This window comes from Diachasmimorpha longicaudata, chromosome 16 (assembly GCF_034640455.1).
Source record: "Diachasmimorpha longicaudata isolate KC_UGA_2023 chromosome 16, iyDiaLong2, whole genome shotgun sequence".
Lineage (NCBI taxonomy): Eukaryota > Metazoa > Arthropoda > Insecta > Hymenoptera > Braconidae > Diachasmimorpha > Diachasmimorpha longicaudata.
The window spans coordinates 5187887-5199285 of NC_087240.1; the positions used below are offsets into that span (position 1 = coordinate 5187887).

Below are 11399 nucleotides of genomic sequence, written 5' to 3' on the forward strand. Positions count from 1 at the left end.
ATTCCAGAAATGGAGTTCAGGCCTGTAGCAACAAATTCCACACTCGATTCTAGTCGGTACGATAGTTCTCTGGGTGTCCTACATCGTGCCCTATAATGCCAAACACATAACCAACTTCACACAGCTCGCTACTTCAACAATTAAAACCTGGAGGACTAGAAGTGAGTAGTATTTCCCGAATCGCCTAGAGCTACCTATCAGTCCAGTAGAACCATTTACACTGTCATTGCTGCGCTAGACTAGAGCAGCCCTGGGAAATTTAGTGGATAATCACAGTTGACTGATCGAGTAAGTACACTATTAAAGAAAGAAAATAGACCATAAACATTACAAAAGTTACACGTAAGCACTTTTGGATATTAAATGTTAATGAAAAGTGGGGCTATGTTGATTGTATCTCAGTGTAATCTCTTGATAATCGTCAATTAATTAACGATCACATGAGATTCGTGAGGCCAACGTGACGAGTTGAAAGAAATCATGGAATTTGATCTCTCCATGATTATGTAAAATTTCTACTGGGGAATCGTAAATACGTGTTTTTTCCAGGATGGCTGATACTTCAGGTGCAGCTAGGGGGCAGAGTAATGGGACTCCCCAGGTGGAGAAGGGCTGGGGAGCCCTAAAAAAACATGTTATTGATAATAAAGTTAATGTTGCATTGTTGGCAACGAGAATCTTCACTATTCTGTTCACAATAGGATATTTAATTCCACTATTTGGGTATGTGAAGATTTTTTTTTAACGGTTGAGGGCGAATTGAATGATTAATGATTTTTGGAATTTTAGCAATCCATACAATGCTTATCACAAAGTATTGATGAGCAGTGCAGCAACAAGTGCACTACGTCTTCATCAAAGGGTGCCAGGGATTCAGCTCAATACTCGCTGCCTCGAGCTTCTTCTCGTGGAGGATTCGTGTCATTATTTGTTATATTCATTGATATTCCTCTATGTAGCACCTGCGACTGGTATCCTTTCTAAACATCGACGATTTCAGTAGCGAAGGGGTAAAACGAACTAAGTCGACTCATCGCTACGAATTTTATTGTCTCGTTATTGTTGTATTCTAAAAAAATCTTAGCTAATGAATTTCTTCAGTTGCCAATTAATTAGGCATGCAGTGATTACAGATTTTTTTACGAGTTTTATACGCCATTTCCTTAACACAAAAAACAGTGGTACTAGTACCAGTATTTCTCTTCGCTGTTGTACATTCCGCGAGTTATTCTCTAACGTTGCTAGACGTAAGTCCAATTGATACTTATCGAGTTCTAATAATCACTGGTGTATCCTGGGATTAATGACTTGCATTAATTATTGTTTTTATTCCAGACTCTCGGTCAGAATAGCGTTTGGCAAGTGAGACTTCTCGTGTCTATCGTTGAATTCCAGTCACGCACTATTTTACGTCTTTGTGCATTGTGCGAAATCATTATTTTACCACTCACCATTATCCTCGTTTTCAGGTAAGTGTTGGATGCACAATTTAGCTTCCAGTTTTTACCCATTCATCTTGTCATGAGTCTCTAATTTTAACTGAGTTTTTAAATATTTTTTTTCGTTCATTTTCTCAGAGATAAATGTATTGACCTCAATTTTATTGTTCATTTCGTAGTGGAAAAATAATTCGAGAGTGTTTTTTCAAAATTATTCTGCCAATGTAGAGGTGCCTCTTGCCCCACTCTTTGTCATTCAGTTTCTTGCAGAAAAAAAAAGTGGAAACTTTCACCATCCAAAACCAGAAAATGATATTTATAAATTCCGTTGTCTTATCCAACTTTCCAATTGGCTTTAGACAGTGGGGGGGGAGGGCCAGGGATATTCAGATAATTATTATGGAGTTGAAGAATTGTAGAAGCTTCGTAAAACTTCCATGATTAATTAGTAACGAAGATGGAACATTTTTTTTATTAAAAATAATTTTTGAATGTAAAAATCCCATTCATAACAATATCTTTTCACTCTGCAACGTTCGTTTTGCTCTTCCAGTGGTCGTGCAGGATTGTTAACGCCTTTCATTTACTACCAATTTCTGTGGATGCGTCTGTCGTCCATGAGGAATCCATCCACACGCAATATATTCCGAGAAATAAGGAACGCCTTGTCTTCAGCAGCAGTGTCACCGATAATGCCAAGAATCCTGAAATTTTTAATAAATACCCTTCTACGCCTAACTCAGCACATGGTGCCAGTCCAAGCTCCACAGCAGTAATCACAATTGTCATATCGTTGTGGAAATCTAATAACGAATTTATAATTGAGAGCATGAAACACTGAGTCAACATCACACTTCTCAATCAGAGACTAATCGAGGATTTGCATAGGATTCGTCTGTTGGTTTTTTTCACGAACAAATATGTCACAATTTTTCAGATAAATTTTCGGGGTTTCGGGTTCTGAATGGACATTTAGATTTCGTAAGAGAGTAATAATTTAATTGAAGTTTATTATACTTGTGAATATGGTAAATCAATGGCCATTATCTCATTCAATCATAAACCTTCATTTATTCCTCCAAAAGGGAGAAAACGAAATTTCAATTGCGCAATATTGTCGATACTTTATGAATTGTCATTCACAATGTTAACGGTCATATCAATTTTTCACCTGTGACACTCAATTACATGTTTATCGTTTGCGTGATGATGTACATACTGGAAGTACAAAGTTCTTTGGAATAAGGCTCTTCGTTTCCGTCATTTTATTATTTTCTAATTTTTAATAACTGTTGAATGATAGTCTCCTTCTGTTAGCCTTGACTGTCTGACATTCATTTATCTGGAGAACCTATCATAGGCGCCTAAAAGTCAGTAGCACTGTCACGTACTCGTTTCGTACATTTTTTTTTCATTATTTGTGGGTAATGTAAAATTTATTGTGAGAACACTGATTACTTTATCTTTCGGTCTGTGGATGTTTCAATAATAAAATATGGAACTTGTTTATTATAAACCATTTTATATTTATTTTGAACCCCATTTGTTGCTACCATTCTTTTAAAATTATCACAAAGACAAAAGCCCTTGGTTTCTAGATTCTTTATTTATTTATCAATGAGTCCCCGAAAATCAGCGAAGAGTTCCTGAAATTCAATTATTCTCCCTCGCAATTCTTTGCCAACAATTTAAAAAAAACCGCCAAGGAAATACTCGGCATGTTCCACTGGAATTATCTTCTCGGTCCCAAGTCTCTCGCCTCGCTTGGCTATTCATAAAGATATTTAATAGTATCGGTAAGTCGATCCGAAGTACTTCAAGCCTCAGAGGAACCGGCCAATCTCCGTCTGCGCGAAGCCATACTCTTTCCCCTTGCAGGCCGCCAGTACCATGCCAATGTTAGACCCTCTGTTATGGAGTGGAAGACAGTTGCAGCAACAGCCCTGGTGATAAGCCTCGGATTTTTAGCTATTCCGATTAAAGTAGCACCTGACACGAGTGTCGAGGACGTGCGGTTATTCGAAACTTATGTGTCTTATTATAATAAGTCTTATCGTCATGATCCTGAGGAGTACGGAAGGAAATTCGGGAGATTTCAGGTGAGTTTTGCCAAAATAATCCCTGGAAAATTGTACGTACCAATATATACCACAGCCTATAGTCTAAATATATCGATATTGGGGCAGACAAGTCTCTAAACATTTCCAAAAAAATTATCTGCCTCTCAAATATGGAATAGAAATTTTCTAGGAAGTTAAAATTGGAAGAAGATCATCCCCTTATGGTTTTAAATGAAAAATAATCAATGGAAAATATATTGTAGAATAAAAAATAAAATTTCTAGCGCTCGCTTCGACAGATCGAACGGATGAATCGATTGCGCTCGACTCAGGAGAGCGCTTACTACGGATTGACAGAATTCTCCGACCTCTCGGAGGAGGAATTTCTGAGTCTCGCACTACGTCCGGACTTATCAGCCCGAGGTGAACGTCACAGAAATGACTGTCACCGTCGTCGGACGCATGACCCACTCCCCGAACGCCTGAATCGCGTCAAGAGGCTCATCGATATCCCTCCGAAATTCGACTGGCGAACAAAGGGCGTTGTGACACCTGTCAGGGCCCAGGGATCCTGCGGGGCCTGTTGGGCCTACACAGTTGTCGCATGTGTTGAGTCTATGGTCGCCATTAAAAACTCCACATTGCGCTCCTTTAGTGTGCAAGAGGTTTATCTTTATTGTTTCTTACGCAAGTGATTAGATAGTCAATCAGTGACTTATAATGACTGATTGTCTCACTGCAACTGCATTTTTAAATTACTCAGATGATCGACTGTGCTGGTAACGGCAATTTTGGATGCAATGGAGGGGACATTTGTAGTCTCCTGTCCTGGCTGGAGGATAATGAAGTTCCTATTTTGCCGGAGAGCGATTATCCGGTGACTGGGACTTCCGGTACTTGTTTGGTGGACAGGTAAAAGGGAATTGGTCGGGGAACAGGTGATACGGAATTATTCAAACTTATTCGCAATCGAAAAATCAGAGTAAATGGTTCTTCAACTTATAATTAATTAAATTATAATTATTCACTTGTTTGGACGTCTTCAGGAATTATTCTTAAACCAGAACAAGTAAAATACGGTACAACAAAAATTAATAAAAAATCCCAGAGACGACGAGCTTGATTTTTTAAATTGTTTCAATTAATTCAGTATTATCTCTCTGATTTATAGATCGAAAACGTCGACTGTGAGAGTTGGGGACTTCACGTGTGACAGGTAATCTCAGATTAATCTTTTATCAAGATAAATTATTTATAGCGGCGTACCACATGTTATGTAAGCCCTTTCGGTCGAGTTGTCCACAAAATACTCCTAGAAAAAATTAACTACAAATAAAAACGTAAATATGGATAAATGAATTGGATTTGGAAAATTCAGCGAGTGTTTTTACCCGCCATTTATTTGACTATCGTTCGAGAATCGGAAATTTCCATTTGCTTTCAGTTACGTGGATTCCGAGGAAGAGCTCATATCAACACTTGTCAATCATGGACCAGTTGCCGCTGCGGTAAATGCCCTCACGTGGCAGAACTACTTAGGCGGTATTATTCAATACCACTGCGATGGTGCATTCTCAATGCTGAATCACGCAGTGCAAATAGTGGGATACGACAGAAGTGGACCAACACCTTTTTACATTGTTAGAAATTCTTGGGGTCCCCTGTTCGGGAATAAAGGATATCTGTACATCGCAATTGGGAAGAACATATGCGGTTGGTAATTTTATTTCACTCTGCACGAAGGGAAATTTGATATTAAAATTATAATCCGAGTACTGAAAAAATATAATCCCCCGAAGGGCAACCGCGTTCTTTAATTAAGAAAAATATTCGAAAATTCAGGGAATTCGGAAAAAATTCACATTTGAGCCAGTAATTTCCCAGGAATTTTTTTCCTGAATTTTCCTTAGAAATTTCTCTCTATATGACCGTCGAATTTTCGTATAGAGAAGATAGTAAGTCTAATTGAAGGATTTAATGTATTTCTTGCAGGAATAGCGAATCAGGTCGCAGCTGTGGATGTCATTATTTAATTTATTGTATGTTAAAAGAGAGAAACGACGTACCATGAATTATTTACTTAAGTAACCTTTATATCCGAGAGGAAAAAAACATAATAAAGTCAATTGGATAAGAAAATTGAAGGCTATTGACTTGTGTTCAATTTCTAACGAATCTCCAGACTATTAATATATTTTTTAACCCAAATAACATTCTAATATTTTTATTGTATTGGAGACTTGGATTAGACAGTTGTGTCATTAATCTCACAATGAACCCTCCACGGAGCTCTCGGAGACCGTTTGATCCGACGACTCATCCTCGATAGCGAGACAGCCCCACGCGATTGACAGTTTTGATTTCATCTCCTTGGTCAGCGGTGGAATCAAATTCCTTGGGATGAGGAAGGTGGAGAGATTGAAGAGGTCCAAGAAGACTTTGTATCTATCGCTAAGAGAACAGTGACGAGTTGATAAGTCAGGTAATTAATTCCTAATAGGCAACAGAGCGCCTCACATCAATTTAAATGAATCCCACTCAAAGCTATTAATATTTTTTAATTGTTTGTTGATTAGTGTTAATTGTTTATGAGGTGAATTGGGTGATAGCTCACCTGAGGGTTGATTTCAAGTAATGATAGCCGGAAGAACCTCCCGTGCCGAATTGTTGGGAGCCAATCATCCTCTGCACCATAATCACGTGATTATCTAGTCATTATAATTCAACGGATTGATTAGGTATCTTGCACGGCACGCATGCGAAAGTTTAATTATGCATGTGGAAGATAATTAGATGAGTTGATTAGTAAATTGCGAAAACCCAATTTTCTACCGCGGAATTAATTGTAAATTAATTCTAAATGATTACTAATTAGGAAAAAATAGTCAGTTGTCCGGAAAAAGCTGGACTTTTTTTTCGCTGCGATAACCTTTCGAGTGTTTTGCCAATTTATGTAATTAAAACATCGAAGGAAGGGAAAAATCTCACATCTCCATTTTGTAATTAATGAGTCTATGTCCATCAGTGCTGTGAGTATTTGATGGGGCTGACTAAATCTCGGCTCATCACGATAAAGCGTTATCATTATAGCGCCCTTGAGTGCCGCATGACAGAATCGTCGTTCACCCCTCGCTACAAGAGCATTATGAAGGGGTTCATTAAAAACAGTTTCAAAAATCGCTCTTTTGGCCGCCACATTGGCACACATGTGTTTCCGCACAGGATCTTTCGTTTGTTCCTGCGGAAGTAAAATGTTCATTGATCGGTACTGAATGATTCAAGGGGTCCTAGCACATATTGGGACCCTTACCTGAGCTAGTTCATCCTGATCAGCCAGCATTCGGACCACAGCAGTTCTGTACTTTCCCCAGAAATTGAACTCACAAGTGTCCTCGAGCCCGGGTGTCCTTCCCAGCCAGCCCTGCACCAGTGAACTCAGGCTCGGTTCATTCTCCGATTTTTTGATCGCGTTGATGTCCTCCGGGTGCTTTCCAAAAACCCTCGTGTAGCACTGGTTGTACCGTACGCGATGCTCACTCTTCACCCCGAGTTTGTTCTCCAATAGTCGAAACTGGAGGGACTGGAAGCCAGACGCGGGGCAGAGATAATCGCGAAAAGCCATGAAATCGAGAGGTGTCATGGTTTCCAATATTGTTACTTGATCAACGAGAAGCTGAAGAATATCAACAAATTTTTATAATACAATTACAATTAAAATTCTATAATAAAATTAATTAAATCAGTAAAAAGTCTTGTGGCAAAACTATTAAATTGAATTTCCTAAAAATAATTTCTTATTTTGCAGTTTAATCGAAGAAATTTTTTAACAAATTTTATTTATTTGTCCCCTCCTCCTCTCTCTTTGGGCCATTTGTCGAATTCGATTCTCAAAAAATCCTGCCCTTTATCATCGATAAATCCCTGGGAATTCCCACGTCATCGATCGAATAAAAATTAACTCTGGAAAATTAAACCAATGAGTGAAGTGCAACCCAGCACGCCTCATTTTTGTGGTAAAACGAATATCGCAAACAGAATAAGCACCAAGAAATTGCCTAACTGTGGTTACCGTAAGTGTCACTTATTTCCATCCTTTATTCATCGTATCGTGTTCCATCAGGTTTGTATTACCTTACACGGCGTCTACTTATCTTCCCACAAATCCCTCATTGCCCCTTCGTCTGAGAAATATCAATGACTAGCGGTAAACAATGAGGGAAAAAAATTTGAAAATTTATATTTCGACTTTCGTTGGGACTTCCTCTATGAATGGGGAAAAATAAAAATTGACAGAGGGTTCTTATTCGATTAGTGCCCTTCTGGTAACGAAACACCTGTCTCAGCCCACAGTCATCACTCTAATTGGCTTGTCGTCGGGGGTTCGTTCAACTTTCGAGTGCTTTGAGTTCGTTGGAGTCGGTAATTTTTGGTTAATTACTTTCAGTATGAGGACGATGCGGTTCAGTCGTTTGAGGATCTCCAGCGTCCTGGACTCGTCCAGCCTCTGGTAATTCATCGCTTCTGATAGTCCGTCATTACCGTCGGATATGAAGTCCTTCTCGGGACTGAATAGTCCTCGCACCGAGTCCAGTTCGTAGATTATTTGTTTGAACCATAATTCGTATGCTGTCGATGATGAACGATCATTAAAACAATTTACTATCGCATTTATTATTATTATAAATGATTATGAAATTTATTGATACGTAATCGGTTGAGGGGGATTTTAAAAAAAATTACTCGAGTGTTTGCGAATTGTTAATGAAACGTTTCGCATTTTTTCTGATTATTTCAATTAATTTTTTTTAATTATCCCTTCTACCTTGATGTGTCACGATGAAGAGGTGCTCGTCATGAACCTCTTTATCGTAAACCGCGCTGAGGAGTGTTTGGGCGGAAAGGATCTTGTCCAGGCGGAGGTACTCGGCGTAGAGGAGACCCTTACCCGGACCATCAGTTAGCTGATCTCCATCCTGACTGCTGTCGTTGTATCTACGCAGCCGTGAATTATGAAATTCAGAGGAAATATCACCGAAATGTGGGGGAGGGTTCTTATCACTCGGGGCATGACCCGGTGCTTTGAGAGCCGTATACAAATTTAATAGTGTAACTATTGCGCGAAAATTTGAGGTCAATAGTTTATCAAATACTTTGTCTTTCGTCATTGTTGTGCTCGACATTCAAACCTAGTCGATCACGGGATTTTTAGGGGGAGGTATCAGTTGTGAGTCGACTTATTTTGTGAATGTTTTGATTTCTTGGGATGTGGCGGAGCGGGAATTTGGGTGAAGGGAGAGGGAGATAATAATGGAAGCGAGGGGGGAGGAGACAATGAAAATTGAAAAATAATGAATCGAGGCAAAGGTCAGATGCGTTAGATGAGTCTTCTTTCTGGCCTTGGAATGAATATGGATATAGAATGAGGAATATCAACTATGTTTTTTAAACAATATTATTGTAAACAATACTGTAGTGTGTGTGAGAAATACTGAATCAGTGTTGAAAATTTAATTGGACGGAAGAACAATTTTTTTACCATCAGGTGTATTGGTTTTATGAATTAATTTTTCAAAAATAAATATTTCTTTACAAAATTATATCTCGCTCTGTCGCAGAATAAAATTTGTTGTGATAAATAAACATTTATCTGCGTATGTTTGAACCTCACCCGAGAAAATTTTGATTGGAATATTTCATGAAGAAGCACAAACATTTTGATTTTTTTATTGAGTTAAAAAAAATCCAACAAATATTTCGCTACAATTTTATAACATCACACCTGAAAAATAAATTGTCGGCTCTTTAATTTACAAAAAAACTTACAGTTCATTGCCATTTGGGCACGCCATATTTATGTTGCACCGCTAAACCCTCCGCCCTTTCGAAAACCCCGAAGTGTTGCAAGACTGGATCGATTTTTATTTTAAAATTCACAAGCATCAGCCGGAGAAAATCAGTTGAAATTTTCGATTGGTGAGAATTTAATATTCCGTTCACTCAGTCACTCTCGAAAAAAAAACGCGTTCGGTTTTGTTTATGAATTGAAAATATCAGTGTTCCGTAAGACGCTTCAAACTCGACTAAGATCAGAATTCTGAGGCGCATGAGCGGCTCGTGTGGCTGATTTCAAAAGAGAAACTATTATACCGAGTACTTCGATGGATGAATGTGGTGAAGGGTTTATCGAGAGCTTTCGAAATTTATGGAATGCGACAATTCCCAGATGACACTTCTGCTCTGAACTGCGACCCTGTCTGGCTCAAGTGCATTTTATTCGATTTTTTGGCGATAACTTCCGCAAAATAATGGAAAGTGACTGAATAAAAAAAGGAATTTGATTTTCCCCGCGACTTGTAAATAATACAAACGGTTTTACAAACAAAAAATTAATTAGTTTATCATTCTGAGGGAATTAAAAGTTATCTAGGAATGTCCAGGATCCCGTAGTGTTTGGAACTTTTTTTTTCTTTGACTTTTTAAAAATTAAATAAATATTTATTAGAAGTCGGTCATACATCGGCTCATCAACTGCGTGTTACGGAGCTTTTGCGGGGAATAAATAGGTGGCACCATCAGGACAACAGCGCTCTATTTTTCCATTTAATTATCTGATTTATTCAAAATTTTACAAAGTAAATACTGTCAAAAAAAAAATTAACTGGTCCAGTTAAAATTTACAATTTGAACAATTAATATATGTTTTTGAAATTCGGAGAATATGTGACATTGGTCTAAATTATGTAGATATATGTTTTTATTTACCCTCCGGCATTTAAACACACATACAATCCCGTCCATCATCAACCGAAATATTAATTAAATGAAGAGAAAAATGGCGGACGAGGATTCTCTTTGATTCCAAATACGTCACATCTCCGGTCCGAGGTCTGCAATATCACATCCGCCAGTCGCTTATTTTAATATCTGAAATGATTGCGTGACGGATGTGCACAGATAATGTTGTATCAACCGACTGAAAATGTTCGACCCGGAAATCAATGGGTCAGTTGATTTTTCATCGATCAAATCAGCCGCAATTTTTCCTTCTCATTAAAAAAAAGGGAGGCGGCTCCTCACAGATTTTCTAATTAATCCAGTCCCTTGAAAAAAAATTCTCCCACGTGGTTTATGCCTCAGGTGACCGTCTCGTCCTATTATAATAATCCCGTCGTATCTTTCGTCAGTTCACCGCAAGTTTCACCCTCCCAGCGGCCAATGCGACCTGTAGTGAATAATTCTCTAGCAACTCTGGACTGCAACTTTTCCATTCATTTACAATTATAATCTCAGTCTTCTTTCAACGTCAACATTCAAGTTATATTACAGTTAAGTATGACTAAGGTATTTATAGTATATCATCAACAATCAATGAATGTTCGAAACAACAATTAATACCAGAAAAAAGCGATTGATGGTATTAATCGTTATTTTCTTTGCGAAGTAGGAAGTCAATGGGATTGTTTATTTGTTCACTTGTTTGTTGGGAATAAATACATAAATAAACATATATTTATCGATTTATCCGTCATTTATTTTGTTGATTTATTCCATCCTGAATTATTTAGGGAATATTATTATCAAAATGGGAAAAAAAAAATATTAAAAAAATTGATAAAATTCCCCTCTCGTGAGATTTCAAAAAATCAAATAGTGTAAATTCTTTACAATCAGTTCGCTTTTCTCCGAAGAGAGATAAATCGAGATCAAAGTAAATATCAAACGCAGACGAGCCGGACGTTTCGTTTCCCGCGTTCTGAGATATGAAAATTATCATTCACTTCGCGGAAAGTGGCAAATGTGTGCGTAAAATCGATATACGATTTTGATAAATTTTTATGGTCTTGTTGGTGAAGGAATTCTTGAAAATTCGTCGATTTTAGTGGAGGAACTTTTGTGATTC

At 37.9% G+C, this 11399-nt stretch overlaps 3 protein-coding genes across 5 annotated transcripts; 2 read left to right on the forward strand and 1 right to left on the reverse strand.

Moving 5' to 3' along the window:
* Positions 1 to 7: 7 nt before the first annotated feature.
* Positions 8 to 2955, forward strand: Kr-h2 (Kruppel homolog 2). Its single transcript, XM_064136077.1, has 6 exons — positions 8 to 288; positions 550 to 723; positions 790 to 971; positions 1180 to 1247; positions 1336 to 1469; positions 1993 to 2955. The coding sequence occupies exons 2-6, from the start codon at positions 551 to 553 to the stop codon at positions 2213 to 2215; spliced, it is 780 nt and encodes a 259-aa protein (XP_063992147.1). The 5' UTR covers positions 8 to 288; position 550; the 3' UTR covers positions 2216 to 2955.
* Positions 2956 to 3044: 89 nt separating this feature from the next.
* On the forward strand, positions 3045 to 5631 carry LOC135170337 (cathepsin O-like). 2 transcript variants are annotated; one of them, XM_064136072.1, is made up of 6 exons: positions 3045 to 3538; positions 3784 to 4164; positions 4263 to 4411; positions 4671 to 4715; positions 4944 to 5212; positions 5492 to 5631. In XM_064136072.1, exons 1-6 carry the CDS (start codon positions 3353 to 3355, stop codon positions 5530 to 5532), a joined length of 1071 nt encoding a protein of 356 aa, XP_063992142.1. In that variant the 5' UTR covers positions 3045 to 3352; the 3' UTR covers positions 5533 to 5631. The 2 variants fall into 2 exon arrangements, with proteins under 2 accessions (XP_063992142.1, XP_063992143.1); XM_064136073.1 differs by having other exon boundaries at positions 3799 to 4164.
* On the reverse strand, positions 5516 to 9631 carry LOC135170334 (tryptophan 2,3-dioxygenase). Of its 2 annotated transcripts, XM_064136065.1 has the most exons (7): positions 9323 to 9627; positions 8322 to 8491; positions 7938 to 8125; positions 6810 to 7172; positions 6488 to 6737; positions 6114 to 6207; positions 5516 to 5950 (listed from the first exon to the last, which is right to left on the reverse strand). In XM_064136065.1, the coding sequence occupies exons 1-7, from the start codon at positions 9346 to 9348 to the stop codon at positions 5767 to 5769; spliced, it is 1275 nt and encodes a 424-aa protein (XP_063992135.1). In that variant the 5' UTR covers positions 9349 to 9627; the 3' UTR covers positions 5516 to 5766. The 2 variants fall into 2 exon arrangements, with proteins under 2 accessions (XP_063992135.1, XP_063992136.1); XM_064136066.1 differs by lacking the exon at positions 6114 to 6207 and having other exon boundaries at positions 9323 to 9631.
* Positions 9632 to 11399: the final 1768 nt, after the last annotated feature.

Excerpts from the sequence above, each read along its gene's own strand:
- LOC135170337 (XM_064136072.1), top strand. The coding sequence starts at position 3,353 with ATGGAGTGGAAGACAGTTGCAGCAACAGCCCTGGTGATAAGCCTCGGA. Across the intron at positions 4,716-4,943 it reads GGGGACTTCACGTGTGACAG|TTACGTGGATTCCGAGGAAG; the intron begins GTAATCTCAGAT and ends ATTTGCTTTCAG. Across the intron at positions 5,213-5,491 it reads AATTGGGAAGAACATATGCG|GAATAGCGAATCAGGTCGCA; the intron begins GTTGGTAATTTT and ends TATTTCTTGCAG.
- Kr-h2 (XM_064136077.1), top strand. The coding sequence starts at position 551 with ATGGCTGATACTTCAGGTGCAGCTAGGGGGCAGAGTAATGGGACTCCC. Across the intron at positions 972-1,179 it reads CTATGTAGCACCTGCGACTG|TGGTACTAGTACCAGTATTT; the intron begins GTATCCTTTCTA and ends CACAAAAAACAG. Across the intron at positions 1,470-1,992 it reads ACCATTATCCTCGTTTTCAG|TGGTCGTGCAGGATTGTTAA; the intron begins GTAAGTGTTGGA and ends TTGCTCTTCCAG.
- LOC135170334 (XM_064136065.1), bottom strand. The coding sequence starts at position 9,348 with ATGGCGTGCCCAAATGGCAATGAACT. Across the intron at positions 8,492-9,322 it reads TGCCCAAATGGCAATGAACT|ATACAACGACAGCAGTCAGG; the intron begins GTAAGTTTTTTT and ends ACGGCTGCGTAG. Across the intron at positions 7,173-7,937 it reads GCATCGTCCTCATACTGAAA|CTTCTCGTTGATCAAGTAAC; the intron begins GTAATTAACCAA and ends GATATTCTTCAG.